The 20,471-nt window shown below is 33.9% G+C and overlaps 4 protein-coding genes across 4 annotated transcripts; 3 read left to right on the top strand and 1 right to left on the bottom strand. All coding sequences in view use genetic code 12, as the record gives it.

The window, feature by feature from the left end:
- Positions 1-434: 434 nt before the first annotated feature.
- Positions 435-1,772, bottom strand: CD36_80630 (COMPASS histone methyltransferase subunit, putative; the record flags this gene model as incomplete). Its single annotated transcript, XM_002418966.1, has 1 exon — positions 435-1,772. The coding sequence occupies one exon, from the start codon at positions 1,770-1,772 to the stop codon at positions 435-437; it is 1,338 nt and encodes a 445-aa protein (XP_002419011.1).
- A 234-nt stretch (positions 1,773-2,006) lies between these two features.
- CD36_80640 (vacuolar protein sorting-associated protein, putative) lies at positions 2,007-6,056 on the top strand (the record flags this gene model as incomplete). The annotated part of the gene is made up of 1 exon (XM_002418967.1): positions 2,007-6,056. One exon carries the CDS (start codon positions 2,007-2,009, stop codon positions 6,054-6,056), a length of 4,050 nt encoding a protein of 1,349 aa, XP_002419012.1.
- Positions 6,057-6,943: 887 nt separating this feature from the next.
- On the top strand, positions 6,944-10,270 carry CD36_80650 (chitin synthase, putative; the record flags this gene model as incomplete). The annotated part of the gene is made up of 1 exon (XM_002418968.1): positions 6,944-10,270. The coding sequence occupies one exon, from the start codon at positions 6,944-6,946 to the stop codon at positions 10,268-10,270; it is 3,327 nt and encodes a 1,108-aa protein (XP_002419013.1).
- A 6,320-nt stretch (positions 10,271-16,590) lies between these two features.
- On the top strand, positions 16,591-19,278 carry CD36_80660 (plasma membrane H+-ATPase, putative; the record flags this gene model as incomplete). The annotated part of the gene is made up of 1 exon (XM_002418969.1): positions 16,591-19,278. One exon carries the CDS (start codon positions 16,591-16,593, stop codon positions 19,276-19,278), a length of 2,688 nt encoding a protein of 895 aa, XP_002419014.1.
- Between the last annotated feature and the right edge of the window lie 1,193 nt (positions 19,279-20,471).

Below are 20,471 nucleotides of genomic sequence, written 5' to 3' on the forward strand. Positions count from 1 at the left end.
GATACACTACATTTTGTTCTATCTGGATTGGGGTTATTCTTTTGTGCTAAAAACCATCACTATTTCGTCTACAATATCAATTTGATCCTTTAGCTGGGACAACTGGAAACAAATTGCAAACGGGGAATCTAAACAACACGAAACGAATATTGTTTTTCCTTGCCGCGACTTTATTTTATTTTTGTGACTCATCATTCCATCTTGCAACAAGATATCACGTGACACTTAACTAATGATTTCTATCCAATCACTATCCCTTCGTTTGATCTATCTTTCAAACTTTTGGTGTATTCTAATAACTAGTTAACATCACATGCAAATTATGAACAACTATTAATAATTATAGTCTAGTTTCATCAAATGTTCTTCAAAATGAAAATCTATATAATGGCTTCACATGGGAGAATGCTGTCTACCTTGTCAGTACTGAACTTTCAATCGTAGAAATTCTTTTCATAATTAATGGGGATAATAAATGAATCCTGGGTTATATCGAATCCTCGAGCGTCAGTTGTGTCCATTTTTAACACATCAGCAACATAATCCTCCTCTTCCAATCGCTTCTTATGTAGCTCATCTTCATCTATAATATCAAACTCATCTTCCTTTTCTAAATACTCAATATTCTCTTCAATCTCAACAAAGTCAGGTGCCAATGCACTCCATTTTTGAGGAAATTGTACTGACCAAAGGTATATTATTCCACTATCTAATCCAATTGATCCTATTGTGCAACGAGAATAATTCCATTTGACGTCAACCAATTCTTCATTCGACCCTTCTAGGATTTTCACCAATGACGCCATGGACGTTTCCCAAAGATATAGATCATGCGAGGATTGGCCATGGGTTGATGCAACAAGAAACTCTGCGTTGTGATTGAATGACACTGAATTCCATTGTAATCGATTCACCACATCTTGATATTTATGATCAATTTCAAAATCCCATTCGTTGGAATCTTCCACATTTATCAAATCCGGTAGGTCAATCTGTCGTATTATTCGATCTGACGAATTGACTGCTAATTTTCTTCCATTTTGAGATATCATTAAGTTTTTTATGTTTGAGTTGGCTAATTTTATTGAACGGACCAATTTCAACTCCCTTGTTGATGTTGTAGTATCAAATATATTTAACCATCCTTTACTGGTGCCAGTGAAAATATAATTACCCTCATGAGTGAATATCAGCACCAATGTCATGTGTTTTTCCATCTTTTTTCTTTTTTTCCTTGCAACTTCTTCTTCATCATCACCTTCTGTAGGTTCATTCATTTCTAAAGGTGTCGTTGTTAATGTAGTAATTTGAGGTGGTTGATCCTTTATTGTGAAATCTACATAAACTGGTGAATCTTCAAATAATGAAGCAGTGAAAATAAACGGGTTCGTGGGATGCATACAAGCCAGCCATATTGGTCCATCAAATTTGACTTGCCGAATAACTGGTGAATCATCAATATCTGTATTCACTTTGCTTAAATCCCATAGCTTGACCCACCAATCCTGTGAAGACGTCAATAAATACCTTCCACACTTGGACCACGTAATTGAAGTAATAGGCCTTATATGACAGTATTGGTTTAGATGTGCTATTACCCCACTAGATACCATCTCGTATATCACTATTGATCCATCAGATAAGCCCGATGCTAAATAATCACCCTTGTGGTTGAATTGGATGGCCACTGAATGACCATAATTTAAGGTATTGGTTAATGTTTCAGGAAATTCTTTAGCCACCGAGAATGGATCTTGTAGAGATAAATTCATAATTAATTGGGATTCAATGTGGTTGAACGATTATTTACACAGATAAAAATGTTTATCTTTCATTTTTTCGGTCCTTCCCTTTTTTTTTTTTTTTTTCATCTTCGGCCAAGCTACACATATTATCAACGCGCCGATCTACTGACTCGATTTTGGACAAAGAAACCGAAAATACAATTTTAAACGAAATTGAGTTGACAGTATAGTCACAACTAGAGTTTTTACATCCCATTTCAAATGGTGCTAACAGATCTGGTGTTCAATGAACTATCAGCAAAAACTCTACTTTCATCGTCATCACCTAGCATTATATCAAACTCGACATCAAGTATATCTGAATCACTGCTACGGAAAACCAGATTTGATGATCGAGCAACTACCAAGACAAGTTTAGCATTGAAATCATACAGAAATAACAGTAACCCAAAATTACCAATATCAACATTAAAAGAAACTCGAATCAATGGAGGAGGAGGAGATGATGATGGTGATGATGATGAGGTACTTTTAAAAGATATTTTCCAATGGAATGAATTGAAGACAATATCAGAAACTATCAATTCTCCTGAATTCATCAATTTGCATGGCTCGTGTTTATTTGTCAAATCCAATGCAGTATATATTGCCATTATCACCAATCGTGGCAATATAGTGATTTTTAATTATAGACGAGAAATAGATTATATATTAGTGCCGACACAAAGTAATGATGAAACCTGTGCGATTTCATGTATTGCATTTTCGTCTGATTGTTCCTATTTGGCAGCGGGATTACAAGATGGCTCTATCAGGCTATGGAATTTGAAACGGGCAACTAAGGGGAATAGTATTCCCAATTTGCCATTCTATACCATATATCCAATTAGTCTAAAGTCGAGGTTTACCCAAAACATTCAAGGTCATATCATAAATACCAGAATTACGTATATTTCATTTGTTGGAGAGTCGAATTATCAATTAATCACTGCTGATGATTGTGGATTGGTGTTTTATCATAATGGTATTAAAAAATTCATGAATTTAATCTATGTCACCACCAAACTTTTAGGTAAAAATGATGCAAATTTGGATGACAGTAAATTCAAAATTCGCTGTATGGAAATGTTACCTTTGGGTTCAGCACATCAAATAACTGATAAAATGGGGATACTGGCAATTATGACTGATGATTTATTAGTGATTGTATCTACAATTTCTTTGAATGATGATACTGTACTGTATGTCAAACAGCATTTTAAAATAGGCAAACCAAAACTTGTCTTGCAAGAAGAAGGGCTCCCTTCGCACTGCTTAAGTTGGATGCCCTCGATGCATACGAAAGCTGGATTCACCAATACTCGATTGGCATATTGTTGGAATAATGTATTGACAATATTGGAATTGGATAACAAGAGTCTTTCAGGAAGAATGCTAGATTTTATTAACAATGCTAAAGATAGAAATAAAGTTATTTCAAAACTACCGTTCAAAAAAATTGCTAGATTGATTGATGAGCGAATAATACGTGACATTAAATGGCTTCAATCTGATGTTTTATGTTTATTTTTTGATGATGAAATGATAACAATTTATAGTAATGGATCAGCGTTGGTGCCAGTTGCAAGTCAAACAATTGGTAACATTTCTGACATAAACTTGTCTAAACATAGAGTTCTATACAATCGTGAGTCGAAATTATTTATTGGCAAACTGTTAGGATGGGCAGATATTCTACTAAAGAAGTTATCACAGGGGTTATACGCCGAAGCATTGGCTATTGCTGATAGCTATTACAACTCGAATTCAGTAGGGAAATTGACAGTTATTGGATTGCCACAAAATCGAAAGCAACGGGCCGAATTGATTGAACCTTATCTTGTTAAAATAATGAGAGAGGCAATGCCGCATTTGATACAATCAGATCGTGAGTCATACATTACACTATGTTTGAATATTATAGCATACATTGCTGTACCAAATGATTTACTTGAAACCCTATATGAAATTGTACAAGATGATTCGGTATTTTTCCAGGCTTTGGAGCCCTTTATCTTATCAGGATTAATACTTTCCTTGCCACCAGTTGTCTTGAAAGCATTAATTCAGTATTATGTCAAGGGTGAGAATCACCCCTCTACCAATATGGGCGATAATGGTGACTTGTTAACTGAGATTATATGTACATTGGATATAAAACTGTTGGATATTGATTTGGCTATTCAATTATGTAAACAGCATGATCTTCGTGAATGCTTGGTTTACATTTGGAATTTTGTTTTGAATGATTACCAAACGCCATTAATTGAATTCTTTGTTGATATAAACAATAATCCATCTTCAGCAGACAATTTTAAAATTTACACATATTTATCGTATATTCTAACTGGTCGTCAATATCCGATAGATAAATTTATTAATAACGACATGGCAGCAAAAAAATCTATTTGTGATATATTGTTTACAAGCTCAACAATTAGTTCTGTGCCAACAAGAAATGGGAACACGATTTTCCCTTATTTGTACACTTTACTTAAATTTGATTCATTAGAAATGTTATCTTGTATTAATGAGTTTTTCGAAGATCTGTTTTTAAATGAGGATGCAAAATTGAATCGTCAATATTTGCTAGATGCATTAATAGACATTTTTGAAGCCAATGATGAGCATTTTACAGATTTTGACAAGTGTCAATTACTGATTTTTATTGCTAGAAATTATCCCAAATATAGTCAATTTTTGAGGTTATCAGATTCAATATTATCCGATGTTTTCAATCGATTATGTGAAAATAAATCGGAAGCTATTTTTCAAGATTGTGAATTGGCACTACAGAGTTTATTGCCTTATTTTGAACCAGAAGATGATTATTATGTGGAAAAGTTGGAAATGGCAAAGTATTATAATGTGTTGATTAATATGTATAAATCGGAAGGGATGTTTTCACAAGCGTTAAGGATGTGGTTGAAACGGGAACAAGGGAATATTTCTGACCAAAGTCTTGATAACCAAACGCCAGAAATGGACATCGGTGGTCGTAATAGTAATGATGATCATGATCATGTCGATCAGTTATATCAGTTATTGGAAAGTTCATTTGCATCTAGCAAGAACCCTGGTGATCGATTGAATTTGGTTAAAATAGTTAAAGAGAATTTTGGAAGATTTTTGAAGTTAAATGATGTCTCAGATTATAATACTGCCAGATTAGCGAATTTGATTGAACAATTCTCTCCTAATTTACATTTGGAAGTCTTGAAACTTACTGGTAGTGGTGATGAAGGTGATGCTAGTAATGAGATTGTGTTGAGTTATTTACGCGAAGTGTTTCTAGTTTCCAAATCAATTGATTTAACCCAATTCATTAACAGATACATTGAACTATTATTGCTATATAAGAAAGACAAAGAAGTTGTAAGTTTTGTTAAACAATGGAAAGATAAAGTTGATTATGATGTGGCGATGCAATTATTTGAGAACCATAATATTATTGAGCCTCAAGTGATACTTTTGGTTGACCAAGAAAAGTTCTCAACGGCATTGGAACTTATTTTGAAATATATTGAAGATAATGTTAATGATACAACTTTACAAGAGCAATTTTCTAACCTTCTAGATTTAGCAATCGAGATTTGTGAGAATCCCAAAAGTCTTGTCATTAGCAAAGTTGAAGCAGATGAGTTGAAATCAAACGAAAAGTTATGGCTTGAATTGATTACTAGATTGGTTGTTCTTGCTAATTCAACCAATACTGTCGTTGGCTCACCATTGCACAAATTTTTCAATCAATTTATACATGATTGCTTTAAAAGGATTAGTGATCATAAATTGAATAATGATTCGAAATCATTATTTTTAAATGTGTTCAATAAGTTTTTGCATCAATTTCCTGAAAATGACCCCACAAAGTTTGCCACGCTTGCTAATATCAAAGATGTGTTACAACAAGTGTTTATTTCATATTCGTACGAAAGTGAAATTTTGAAAATAACTATGCGAATGTTTAATCGAGATATGTATAAAAGCATGATGCTATTGCAAGACATCAAATTAGCCAAATGGGATATAACAACAAAGAATTGTGCAAATTGTGGGAAGCCCATGTGGGGTAAACATATTGATAGTGAAGATTTGAATCAACATTGGTTAGCCTGGGAGCATTGCCAAAGACAAAAACTCTGGGGTAATGTAAAAGACGATACCTTCCATGATTTGAAGTTGATATTCTTTTCGTGTGGACATGGTTATCATTTCAATTGTCTTGAAAGATTGGGTGTTAATGATTACTGTGTTATTTGTGGGAAGAAGTAAAGATGCAAAACTAAGTGAATTGATTCATTTGGTAGCGGTCACGAAAGGGAGAATCAGGAGAACCAAGAGAAGCCAAGCGAGTTCGATTCTAGATGCAGGATATGTGGTTGGTCTTTGTTCGATCTGCCTAAATAGGAAATATGTAAACAATAGAATCAATTCTTGTGAGAAAAAAAAATTTCTTTCACAACCTAAAAATAGTAATAATAGTTAACAACAACAACAAATAACATCAATTTTGCTACAAAATATAGCAATGGGTAGACACTATTAGTTAGTTAGTTAGTTAATAATTGTTACTGTTGATATTTTCACTATTTAGTAAATGTAAGGTTGAAGAAGGTAAAAAAAGATGAAATGAAACACGTTCAATTGAGGTACAAAGTGTATATTCGTCCTGAAAATTCCCGTAATTAACAGAATTAATAACAATCATCAAACTCTCAATGACTATAAATGTGTGGAATGAAATTTGATTTGTTAGCTCGAAGGGCTAAGCATATAAAAACCTTCTCCTCTCACTTTTTTGTTCCCGATTTGTGATTCCATTAATTTTCCCTTTTCAACCAAATTTATTTTTAACCATATTCCAAATTATTATAATACCATCACTCTTCTTTCTTTCTTTCTTTCTTTTCTTCTTTACTTTTTTCTTATATCCTCCTTTCCCTGAATTTATTCATTTGGTCTTTTTTATATTCATTTGCTTCTAATTGAAGAAGAGAAAGGAACAGTTCGTTTATATTACACCCTTATCTTATCCTCATTCGTTTTCGGTATTTTGGGGGAGTATTTATTTTTAGACATCGTTTTATCCAATCTAGACTAAGCTCAGGTTCACACTCGCCTCCTCGAGCTTTTATTATACCATTTTCATCCCTTTCGACATGGCTAACCCTGATTTCAACAACAAGAACAATCATAACCCTTTCGACAATGTTTCTGATGACGATGATGATTTGTTTGATGACATTGAACCTGTTCAACAAGGTTCTCCATCACAGCCTCAACATCATCATATAGCTACTAATGCCAATAATAGTTATCAGTTTGATAATACTCCGTATCGTCGATCATCGTCGTATGATGTGTACAATAATAATCCTTTTGTTAGCAACACTAGTTACACTAATACTACTACTACTCCACCACCAATGTTACAGCAACAACAACTGCAAGGCTTGTCTCCGTTACAGCCTCCTTTGTTTAACAGCAATGGTAACAATAATACCCATTATCAACAACCACAACAGTATAACAAGTATAGAACTCCAACTAGTTCCAATTCAAATTCCTCCTACAGCACTATGGTTGATAATGATGATTTCCAGTTGCTGAGAAAGAAAACTGTTGCTTTCACTGAACCAGAATATCCTCCATTGACGTATTCACCTGGTAAAAAAAGAGATACTGCCACCAGTACTAATGTTTATGACTATGATTTAGAAAATATGGATGATGCTTCTTTTGTTGCCAATGGTGGTGGTGGAGTGCACGCTGATTTTGCTGGTGACGATTATATCATTAATCCTTTACAAGATGCTGATGATGATGATTCATTGGATCCATTTGGTGATGATGAATCTTTGTTTCTGGACACTGGGGAAGAAATAATGAGACGCGGTACCACCATTAAGAAGAGACATTCTACACGTCGTGGTGGTAGAAATGGGACATTAAAAAGGGGTAAGAGTACAAATACTGGATATGACGGAGAGAATGAAAAACTTGTCAACAATGGTGAAAATGGCAACAATGGCGATGAAGAAGAAGATGATGATGATGATGATGATTTCAAGCCAAAATTAACTTACACGAAAACCATTAAGAAAGCTAAATTAATCAATGGTAATTATGTAATTGATGCACCGGTTCCCAAAACTTTATTGGAAACTTATGGTAAGAAAATGAATTATCATCAGGATAATATAGCCAGAGAGATGTCATTTGTTAGATACACTGCAGCTACATGTGGACCTTCAAATTATGTTAAATTCAACTATAACTTACGTCAAGAATTATATGCTCCCTCTCGACAAACGGAAATTATGATTTGTATCACCATGTATAATGAAGATGAAGTGTTATTAGCAAGAACATTGAAAGGGGTTTTCGAGAATATTAGAGATTTGACTAATCGATCCGATCCTAATTGGGGTGATGACAGTTGGAAGAAAATTGTTGTTTGTATTGTTAATGATGGTCGGTTGGAATTGAACAAACGGACAGAAACATTATTGGCTGCCTTAGGTATTTTCCAAGATGGTTATGCCAAGTCTAAAATTAATGACAAGTCTGTGAAGGCACATATCTATGAGTACACTTCGACCGTTGGAATAGATGCTGTCAATGATAAAGTTCATTTAGCTTGTAATTCAACTCCAGTTCAATTTTTATTTTGTTTGAAAGAGAAAAATAGTCGTAAAATCAATTCCCATCGTTGGTGTTTCCAAGCGTTTGCTCCAATACTTAATCCCAAAGTAATAATGTTGTTGGATTGTGGTACCAAGCCTTCGCGTGATGCATTCTTCTATTTATGGAAATCATTCAAAGATCCTAATGTTGCTGGTGCTTGTGGAGAAATGAGAGTTGCCTTGGGTCCCAACAAGAATTTATTAATGAATCCGTTGGTGGCAGCACAAAATTTTGAGTATAAGATTTCTAATGTGTTAGATAAACCGATGGAATCGGTGTTTGGATTTATTAGTGTGTTACCAGGGGCATTTAGTGCTTATAGATATGAAGCATTATTAAATGTCAATGGAGAAGGTCCATTAGAAAAATACTTCAAGGGAGAATATTTACATCAAATGACAACAGAGGGTGATTCCAATGATCCTGATTTCGACGATGAGCGTGATGTAAAAGAGAAAAACTTCCAACAAGCTGGAATATTCACTAGTAACATGTATTTGGCTGAAGATAGAATTTTATGTTTTGAATTGGTGGCCAAAAAGAATCATAATTATATTTTACGTTATGTTAATGAAGCCAAGGCTGAAACTGATGTTCCGGAGAAAATCGATGAGTTTGTTTTGCAAAGAAGAAGATGGCTTAATGGTTCCATGTTTGCAGCTGGTTATGCTGTGTTCCATTGGACGAAAATTTGGCGTTCAAATCATTCTCTATTTAGAAAATTATTTCTTCAATTGGAGTTTTATTATCAATTGGTTACCATTTTGGTGTCGTGGTTTTCATTGGCAAGTTTCTTTTTGGTTTTCCGTATTTTAACTGCTAATTTAGGGTCTAGTGATATGAATTTCAATGTTGGTAAATATCTAGCCATTATATTTTTGTGGTTTTATGTTGGGTCTGTTGTTTGTACTTTTGTTTTGGCATTTGGTAATACTCCAAGGGGTACGAGGAAATTTTATCTTGTTATTGCCGTGTTTTTCGCTGTTTTAATGGCGTACATGATGTTCGCAGCCATATTTTTGGCTGTACATACAGTCAATTCGATTGTCCATAATCACAAGACTGATTTTACTATTGCCTTGGTTTTCACTAACACCAAATTCCGTGATTTGGTGGTATCTATGGTTTCCACTTATTTGTTATATTTTATTGGCGCATTTATGTATGGGGAACCTAGTTTTATGTTTACTTCGTTTGCCCAATACGTGTTGTTATCTCCTACCTATATTAATGTTTTAAACATTTATGCCTTTTGTAACATTCATGATGTCAGTTGGGGGACAAAGGGTGTGGAGCAAGCCAAAGATTTGGGGTCTGCAAAATCCTTTGGCAAGAATTCCGATGAATTGGTGATGATTGCACCAGAGAACTTGACACAAGAATTGAATGATAAATATGTTGCCACATTGGATAATTTACGTAATATGATACCAGTAAAGGATATACCTCAAGAAAGTAACAAGAAAAAAGATGATTTGGCATATTATGCATTTATTAGAACCATTACGGTGTTGGTATGGATGCTCACTAATGCCATTTTGATTGCTATAGTGTTGGAAGCTGGTGGAGTCGATATCTTGAGTGGTAATAAATCAGGTCAAACCAACGCTGATGGATCCATTTCTGGGAATTCTCAAGTATTTTTAACGATCATTTTATGGATTGTGGCTGGGTTAGCATTGTTTAGATTTATTGGTGCATTTTTATTTTTGGTATTTAAGACTTTCCGTCCACTTAAATGGAAATTGAGAGCTAATAGAGAGAACAAACGTAATAGGAACCAAAATAGAAATGTCTAACAGCGCAGTGTATATTAAGAGACCTTTCTGTACATATTGTACATATAGATTTATATTAAATTGTTTCTTTAGTTTTGTTGGGTTTGCTTCGGTTCTTTTCTCTTTATATGGTTTAGTTTGATAAGCTGTATATACTACAAGTACATGTAAGCTCTTGGCTGAAATTATAGTAAATGTTTGTGGAGGGACAACCCTAACTTTGGGGGACTAAAACAATCTAATTCTCTTCCCTCCAAATCCAAAACCATTTGGTGATAATAAGATCAACGGCAATTAAACAAAGAGATTAACATATCGATTGAAAATTTATAAACATAAAGAAATAACTTTTTTTATTATTATTATTCCGTCTACTTTCTGTTTGGGCTGTTTCAAAACCATAAGGCGATTTACAAATTAGCATTTGCTTATTCCGTAAGAAAACTAATAGGCAAAAGAAATTAGATGTGGGGGGGGAATAAATGTGTATTATAGTTTTTGTCCTTCGAAATCATAATCTCCGAAATGGACTAACAAGTTGTTTGTTTGTTTGTTAGTTGGTTGGTTTCGTCAAATGAAACTGTCATTATTTACACTACCTCCATTGACCGTAATCTTAATCCAATTAAAAACGTTTGTTTGGGGAGGAGGATGGGGGTACAAGAAAATATTGGGGCCCTTTGTGTGTGTGTGTGTAACAAAAACCGTTGAAAAAAAAAAGAAACTCTTATTTCTCCCATGCAAAATTTTAAATCCCTCAAACAAAAATATCAATTGAAATGAAAGGAACTCACAAAATTGTGTCAATTTAATCAAGCATCTACCTAGAGATATTGTGACTCTGTGTGTATCATAAGCGGGCAGAAGTGGGGTAGCAGTATAGAGAAGACATTAGGATAATTGGTAATATAAGAGCTTCCTGATTCAGTATTTTCTCGACTGTGGTGTGGTTGGATGTTTAATTTGAAAAAATAGTACTTGTAAATGTAAAGGCATAGTACAATACAACTATCAGTATCAGTTAGTTGGTTGCAAACTATAGTTGATTGGTTTTCTTACAATAGCAATTTGTCTTTTTTTTTTGTAATTTTTTGTATATTTTTGATCATAAAAATATGATTCAACTACCAAATGAACTGAAATACTGTGAGAGCCAGAATAGTTACACCAATTCTACTATCAGTTTACAATTCATCTTTACTAACTAGAAGACCAATTGACATACCCATAACATACATCCATGTCACCTGTGATACCAGGTTCTAATATGTTTGAAAGTTGTTCTAGGTGGTGGCTGCCGTCCTTGCCGTTGTGGTTGTCCTTGTTGTTCTATTTCTTTTTTGAGGTCTTATTTTTTTTTTCTATCATACATATATGCACGACATTTTTTTTTTTTGCTTCATCTTTATTGACATCATCATCATCGACAGCTCCGGTTTATAGCCGATTGTGTATCACTTTCATCTTATAGCCGAGTAATCACAAAAATTATTGATAATCAGAAACAAAATCCAATCGGAACAACTAATTCTGGAAAAAAAAATTATATCAAACTTAAGAAGAAAAATTCACTCGGAACGAAGTCTCACTTAATAAATCTCCGATTTTGACTGAATATTAAGCATTACGCCACTGCTTTACTTGTTCTGATAAGTAAACAATTACAATACTATTCATAGCTAATCTGTATTATGCCACCCTGCCTACAAGAACAAAGTTAACGTTTTCCAAATCTATATACATTGGAATCTATGTTGCATGTGGTAAGTTTAAGGAACAACCAGTGAATGTCCTATTGTGATTGTAGAATGTTAATTTCTGCTTATATCCGTAAAAGCTGAGTTATGTAAAACCTTTCTTCAATTGTCCAGAATTAAACTTTTTTGGTAACAGCTATTGAAATTAAAGGGAAATAGGAATCCAGAATCAACTTAGAATAGAGTTCAATTTTGACCGAAATGTACATTTGAAAACTTAACAGGAATCTATATTACTTCAAAGTAAACAATGTATGTTTCAGAGTATATCACGATTGTAATCTGGACATAGTCCGTGAGTGCGGTATTTTTTTTTTTTTTTTTTTTTCACAAGATGTAATAATTCCATGGATAGAAAACAGATATCGGAATACATAAATCATGAGAACCTTGTTCAACTCGTGATGTAAAATGATATTATATGGGCATGTATGTATGGATTGCAAACAATACCAATCAATTGTCTAGAATAGCCTTGCTTATTCACATATTAATATTTTTATCAAACCATTGATCGTTTATGACATCATTCGTACGGTATAGTTATTGCTGTCATAATAGAATTATAATAGAAGTCATCTATCGGTTATCGTTTATCGTATATTGTTGTTGTTTATCATCTAAAATCTTATCGTTCCTCGCCTATCATGGTTTTTTCCCCCTTCGACTTGGTTGATCTCCTGATGAAAATGACGATAAGAGTCATTAACTGATACAAACTTATTTGAGGACTATCACATTCTTGTAACTGACCACTAAAGACAGCAAGAGCGTATTACGAAGGGTCACATTGGTTGCTGCAATTTAGTTCTCGCTATGATAAAAAGAAGTGTTTAGCGGTTGCACAACTTTATGGCTAAAGGTCAGTTTAAAGCTATTGCCAATAGACTGTTTGATTGTAAGATCACAAACGACTTCCAATAAAGTCAGCTGTTTGAACAAAGTGGGATAAATATTGATTGCAAAAAAAAAAAAAGAGAAGCTGTAGTTGGTGGTCTCAAAACGATTTGGCACAAAAGTTGAAAAACGAACACCAAGTTTCGCACGGAGTATTTGGGACATCAATTATAAAAACGTAGAACGACATTTATCTCTTACGATTGAAATTGAACATTAGACAGCCACATGAATCTCATTTAAACTTATAAGACAAAGTAACGTTGCCATGAAAACATCGTACCATTAATTATCAATTGACTATTTGGAAAGAAAAGAGGGGGGGGTGTTCATGAACTGATTTATTTCTCATTTTTATACTTTTTATACTTTGATAATCAATTACTAAAATTGGTTCCATCTGAAATTTTTGAAAAAATCGATTTTTCTTGTCATGCATAAACCAGGAATAAACCAACTTAACAATTAGCTATTACAAGGAGGATGTATATTAATCAAGTTCAATCACCACCACGTTTACTATCAAAATTGAAATTTCTTTTTTGGCTTATTGGCATAGGTTAGTACCAGCCGCACCTAAAACAGCACTCTAAGATGAACGACAACACAAAACATCCACCAGGAGTTTCACCATTTCAGACAAACTCTCTGTATGTGTAGGTGGTATTTGGTGTTGTTTTACATTCACCCTCTGTTCTCCCTATTCCCCCGCCCCCATGGGAACATGCATTATATGTTTAGGGAGTGGATGCATATATAGATTGTTTATTTCACCACAAGACATAACAACATCAACTATTATTAATCAGCTAATAATTCATGTACATTAACAAAGGCATTTCTGTCTTATCCTTTTTTCTTGACTTGTTTCATTTTGTTGTAAAGCAATAATCCCAGCTTACATTATTATCCCCTCCCGATTGAAAAAGAGTTTTGAGTTTAGATTGAATTGTTTTGTCACATTATCAACTTTCACGCTTCTGGAGTAATGGAGTCCGTTTACAAGATTAGATTTACAGAGTCAATTTTAGTAATTAATTTCTTTTTCTTTTGTCGTTGGTTGGTTGGTTAGTTGGCGGTAGTGAGTGTGCGATGCTCCCGACTGTCCAGCCTCACGACCACTATGAACTTGCCCAAATTGGTAGACGCATCTCTCCTCTCTGTACCATAAAAAACTTACTCATATTATACCCCTCTCTGTCAATTGCCGCCAAAGGACGGGAAATAGAATATGTTCTGATTTCTTTTCTTCACACCCCCTCCCTGTTACCTGCTTCAGAATACTGAAAAGTTGAGGCATTGGTACTAACTACCACTGCTGTTGCTCGCATAAATATTCTCCCCGTGGAATTAGAGAAAGGGTAGTGCTTGTTAAGGCTATAAATAGACAATTAATTAAGTGCTGATAACCATCTCTGTATTAGGACACACACACGCACACCCACTATTAGCAATCATAACCTAATTTAATTTAACTTACAGTACATATGATAAATAAGATACATTTTAACCAGCGTCGAAATAGTAAAATCTATGAGAAATGTGGATGAATGGGAAAGAAAAAAGAATAAAAAGGAAAAACCAAAACAAAAGAAATTTCACTTGACTAAAAAAACAACAATAGAGACATAATATCTAAAAATGTCGCACATTACAGGAACAAACTGACACAAACTAAACAACAAACAAAGCTCATCAAAATGAATAATAGAGAAGTTTATATCACCAAAATTAATTTCATCAATTGTAATTGCTAAAAGTGATGAAGACGTTTGGAATTACATTATTTTTTTGGCTGTTAATTGAAAAGTAATATGGCCTAGCCTGAAAGATAGACAAATGGAAAGAATAGCAGAAACTCCACACACATTATAAATCTCTTTTCTTTTTTGGCTCTTATCATTGAGAAAACCCGAAAAACCTAAACTCAGAATTGGGAGGTTACATTTTCTTCATATAAAATAGTAATAATTATAACCACAATTCGAAAATAAACCTTGGTCTTGTGAAATGCAACTGAGAATACTCACGAGGTTGCAATTGCGGTTGTTGTTGTTGTACTGAGATCTTGATTACAATTATTACTTTCAAGCCTTGCTAAATCTCACATCTTTGTAGAACAGAACGACATAAGAAGAAAAGGTCTTTCTTTTATTCTCTAGCCCTGTATTAGATCTACTTGGTTCAAGACTAGGCTGGGAATGTAGAACCAACAACACCACGGAAATTAATAACCAACTAGGCCCCGTACGTTTTATACGATAAGAACAACAAATAGTTTTTCTAAATTAATTATCTAAAAGCAGAACGGAAAAATTTGCGGGAATTTCTTACTTGTATTCGTGGTACTACCAATTACTTAGTAGCTAGCCAATCTGACAAAAGATAACAGTAATAAACATGCCTCCTCTCTCTAATAAGTCAATTTATCCAGCTACATAATCAGTATTAATTGCAATGTCCAAGCACTTATGTATTAGTTTTTAGTTTAGGATTTAGTTTTTGGAATATCCACACTATATGCAAAACATTTTGTTTGTGGTGCATTTAGAGTGCGTGCTTTTTTTCGTAGTTCCCATACTCAGCGGAAACAACAACATCAATATTATCAACGTCTAAATAACCAGGAAAAACAAAATGTCAAAATCTAATTGGCCAGCATGGAAAGATGAAGAAGAAAAAAAAAAAAAAACCAAAACAAGAATTGTCAAATATTACACTAATACACAAAACCAATAAATTATTTCCCTCAAATTATTCAAAATCAAAACAAAAAAAAAAATAAAAACGATGCAAAAAAAATGTCGTACAGCTAGATTTTCATCTTTGCACACAAAACAGGTTTTATTCTTGCCGGTGGGATTTTTACTATTGGTAACTACCACTACTACTAGTACGTCGACCAGTAATAATACTGAAAAGATATGGATAACATATATTTTTTTTTAATCCAAAGTTGTTAATAAATGGCATCTTTATTTAATTGGGCCAAAAGATCTTTTTGTTTTGTGTGTGTGTGTGCAAAACCAAGAGAAAAATTACGTAATTCTTATGTCCATCTGGTGGTGCTGGTGCCTTCCGGTGGTGAATGGATGTGATAAATTCAAATTATCTATTATACACGCATACGCACCTGATATTATTATTATGCTTATTATTTAGTGCTTGGATGTTGCCGACATTTCGGTTGTCCATCTTTGTACATTCTGCACTAAAATTTTCTCTTTTGTCTCTCACTCTCTTTTAATGTTTTGACTTTTTCCCAATCTTGCCGTTCCCATTTCCCAACTCCCGCTCGCTCGCATTTTTCTCAAAAAAAAATTTTCCCTTCTCTCTTTATAATCAAAACTATATAAGAACCATTACAATTCCCATCAATTTATTGCTATCGATTGTATTTCCATTTTTACCTTTTTCTTTTTCTTTTTCTTCTTCAATTAGTTTAATTTTTTTTTAAAATAACTTATTCTTTTCAACTTTAGAGGAAATTAAAAAGGAGAAAGAAAAAAAAAAAAAGACTCACACCAACTGAAACTGTCATTTTTTAATATTTATTTATACCACACCATATAAATACCTAGTTTTTTTTTTTTTTTTTCGTTTGTTAAATCACTTTTTTTTTTACTCAATCGATATTTTGGTTAATTGATCTTAAGAATAAGGGATTTTTATTTATATATATAAACCATGAGTGCTACTGAACCAACCAACGAAAAGGTTGATAAAATCGTCTCCGATGACGAAGACGAAGACATTGACCAATTAGTCGCTGATTTACAATCTAACCCAGGTGCTGGTGACGATGATGAAGAAGAAGAAGATGAATCTTCTTTCAAAGCTGTCCCAGAAGAATTATTACAAACTGACCCAAGAGTTGGTTTGACTGATGATGAAGTCCATAAAAGAAGAAAGAGATACGGTTTGAATCAAATGGCCGAAGAACAAGAAAACTTGGTTCTTAAATTCGTCATGTTCTTTGTTGGTCCAATTCAATTCGTTATGGAAGCCGCTGCTGTCTTGGCTGCTGGTTTAGAAGATTGGGTCGATTTTGGTGTTATCTGTGCTTTATTGTTATTGAATGCTTTTGTTGGTTTCATCCAAGAATACCAAGCCGGTTCTATTGTTGATGAATTGAAAAAGACTTTGGCCAACACTGCTCTTGTTGTTAGAAACGGTCAATTGGTTGAAATCCCAGCTAACGAAGTTGTTCCAGGTGATATCTTGCAATTGGAAGATGGTACCGTTATTCCAACTGATGGTAGAATTGTTTCTGAAGATTGCTTGTTGCAAGTTGATCAATCTGCTATTACTGGTGAATCTTTAGCTGTCGACAAAAGAAGTGGTGACTCTTGTTACTCTTCTTCTACTGTTAAGACTGGTGAAGCCTTTATGATTGTTACTGCTACTGGTGACTCCACCTTCGTCGGTAGAGCTGCTGCTTTGGTCAACAAAGCTTCCGCTGGTTCTGGTCATTTCACTGAAGTCTTGAACGGTATTGGTACTACCTTGTTGGTTTTCGTCATTGTTACTTTGTTGGTCGTTTGGGTTGCTTGTTTCTACAGAACCGTTAGAATTGTTCCAATCTTGAGATACACTTTGGCCATCACTATTATTGGTGTTCCAGTTGGGTTGCCAGCTGTCGTTACCACTACCATGGCTGTCGGTGCTGCTTACTTGGCTAAGAAACAAGCTATTGTCCAAAAATTGTCTGCCATTGAATCTTTGGCTGGTGTTGAAATCTTGTGTTCCGATAAAACCGGTACTTTGACCAAGAACAAATTGTCCTTGCACGAACCATACACTGTTGAAGGTGTTGAACCAGATGACTTGATGTTGACTGCTTGTTTGGCTGCTTCCAGAAAGAAGAAGGGTTTGGATGCCATTGATAAAGCTTTCTTGAAATCTTTGATCAACTACCCAAGAGCTAAAGCTGCTTTGCCAAAATACAAGGTTATTGAATTCCAACCTTTCGATCCTGTCTCCAAGAAAGTTACTGCTATTGTTGAATCCCCAGAAGGTGAAAGAATTATTTGTGTTAAGGGTGCCCCATTATTCGTCTTAAAGACTGTTGAAGATGACCACCCAATCCCAGAAGATGTCCATGAAAACTATCAAAACACCGTTGCCGAATTTGCTTCCAGAGGTTTCAGATCTTTGGGTGTTGCCAGAAAGAGAGGTGAAGGTCACTGGGAAATTTTGGGTATTATGCCATGTATGGATCCACCAAGAGATGATACTGCTGCCACTGTCAATGAAGCTAGAAGATTGGGTTTAAGAGTTAAGATGTTAACTGGTGATGCCGTTGGTATTGCTAAAGAAACCTGTCGTCAATTAGGTTTGGGTACTAACATTTACGATGCCGACAGATTAGGTTTGTCCGGTGGTGGTGACATGGCTGGTTCTGAAATTGCTGATTTCGTTGAAAATGCCGATGGTTTCGCTGAAGTTTTCCCACAACATAAATATAATGCCGTTGAAATCTTACAATCTAGAGGTTACTTGGTTGCCATGACTGGTGATGGTGTTAACGATGCTCCATCTTTGAAGAAAGCTGATACTGGTATTGCCGTCGAAGGTGCTACCGATGCTGCCCGTTCTGCTGCTGATATCGTTTTCTTGGCCCCAGGTTTGTCTGCCATTATTGATGCTTTGAAAACTTCTAGACAAATTTTCCACAGAATGTACTCTTATGTTGTTTACCGTATTGCCCTTTCTTTGCACTTGGAATTGTTCTTAGGTTTATGGATTGCTATCTTGAACAGATCATTGGATATTAACTTGATTGTCTTTATTGCTATTTTCGCTGATGTTGCCACTTTGGCCATTGCTTACGATAATGCTCCATACGATCCAAAACCAGTTAAATGGAACTTACCAAGATTGTGGGGTATGTCTATTGTTTTGGGTGTAATCTTGGCTGTTGGTACTTGGATTACTTTGACCACCATGTTGTTACCAAAAGGTGGTATTATCCAAAACTTTGGTGGTTTAGATGGTATTTTGTTCTTGCAAATTTCCTTGACTGAAAATTGGTTGATTTTCGTCACCAGAGCTCAAGGTCCCTTCTGGTCATCAATTCCATCATGGCAATTGTCTGGTGCTGTCTTGATTGTTGATATCATTGCCACTTGTTTCACCTTGTTTGGTTGGTGGTCTCAAAACTGGACTGACATTGTCACTGTTGTCAGAACCTGGATTTGGTCTTTCGGTGTCTTCTGTGTCATGGGTGGTGCTTACTACTTGATGTCTACTTCTGAAGCCTTTGACAACTTCTGTAACGGTAAGAAACCACAACCACACACTGACAAGAGATCCTTGGAAGATTTCCTTGTGTCCATGCAAAGAGTATCTACTCAACACGAAAAATCTACTTAAGTTTGAAGATATCGTTGTTGATATGAATAATTGGAGATTAATTTTAATTTTAATCGATACTTGTTATTACTAATTTTGCATGTTTATTTTGTCATTGTTATTTTTTTACTTTATTACCCCCAACCCCTTCGTTTCAACAGTTGAAGTTTGAATTTATTTTTTTTTTAATTATATTGGGTTATCAAATCGTTTTTTCTTAAAGAAAAAGAGAAAATAATGATTCAATTTAATTTTCACTAATGCTGTCACTACACCACTTATATTTGTTTTTTTTTTTGTTTTGTTTATTTTTATTTTAATTGCTGATTCCTTCCCCAGAATTGGTAATAGAAACAAAATTGTTGATAACACAAGATATGAATTAATAAGTTTATATTTTTGATATTTGTGGTAAAAATTTACTTTTTGTTTTGTTTTGTTTGGTTTAAAGTGAAATTTTATTTTTGATTATTTTTTTTTTTGATTTAATATTTTTGATAATTATATCCCCATCCCAACAAACCAATATTCATTTAAAAATCAATTCCATTTGAATTTCATTGTTCTGTTTTAAAAGATTTACAATTTAATATTTCAATGGTAAAATGAGAATATATTAGTTTTGTATTTTTTCCCCAATTTATGAAACTGTTTTCCCCTTATTTTCGTTACTTATCATTGGTTTGGACGTTATTTTTGTTAAATTTTTTTTTTTTTTTTGATTTTTGTTCAATTTTCATCCTCCGTTCTTTCATATTGTTAACATTCGGTGTAATGTGTGTGTGTGTGTTAGTATTATTATTATTTATAAATGATGGTTAATAATGATACCCCCCAAATCATTATTATTCTTTTTTTTTTTAATTTTTTCCTCATCCCTCCTCCATATTTTTTTATATACTTTTTTTTTTACGTATAATATAATTTTTAATAATAGATAAATTAATATTTTTTTAAAGATTATTAGTATAATTTTGATGTGTAATTGTGCGAGACGTTGGATAAAGGATTTGATAGAAGTGTTGATAGGATCTAATATGAACTGGAGTAAATGTATCTATAACTATCAAGAGGAGAGTAGTAGGGGAAGCTATTAATCAAGACAGACGGAACATGTAGTAGATTATTGTTTGCAGCTCTGTTTAACTTAAGTTAACGAATTAGTTGATCCTTTGTCTGGAAACTTATTGTTAGGTTTTAATAGATTGAATAGA

The sequence above is a fragment of the Candida dubliniensis genome, chromosome 3, assembly GCF_000026945.1.
Source record: "Candida dubliniensis CD36 chromosome 3, complete sequence".
Classification (NCBI taxonomy): domain Eukaryota; kingdom Fungi; phylum Ascomycota; class Pichiomycetes; order Serinales; family Debaryomycetaceae; genus Candida; species Candida dubliniensis.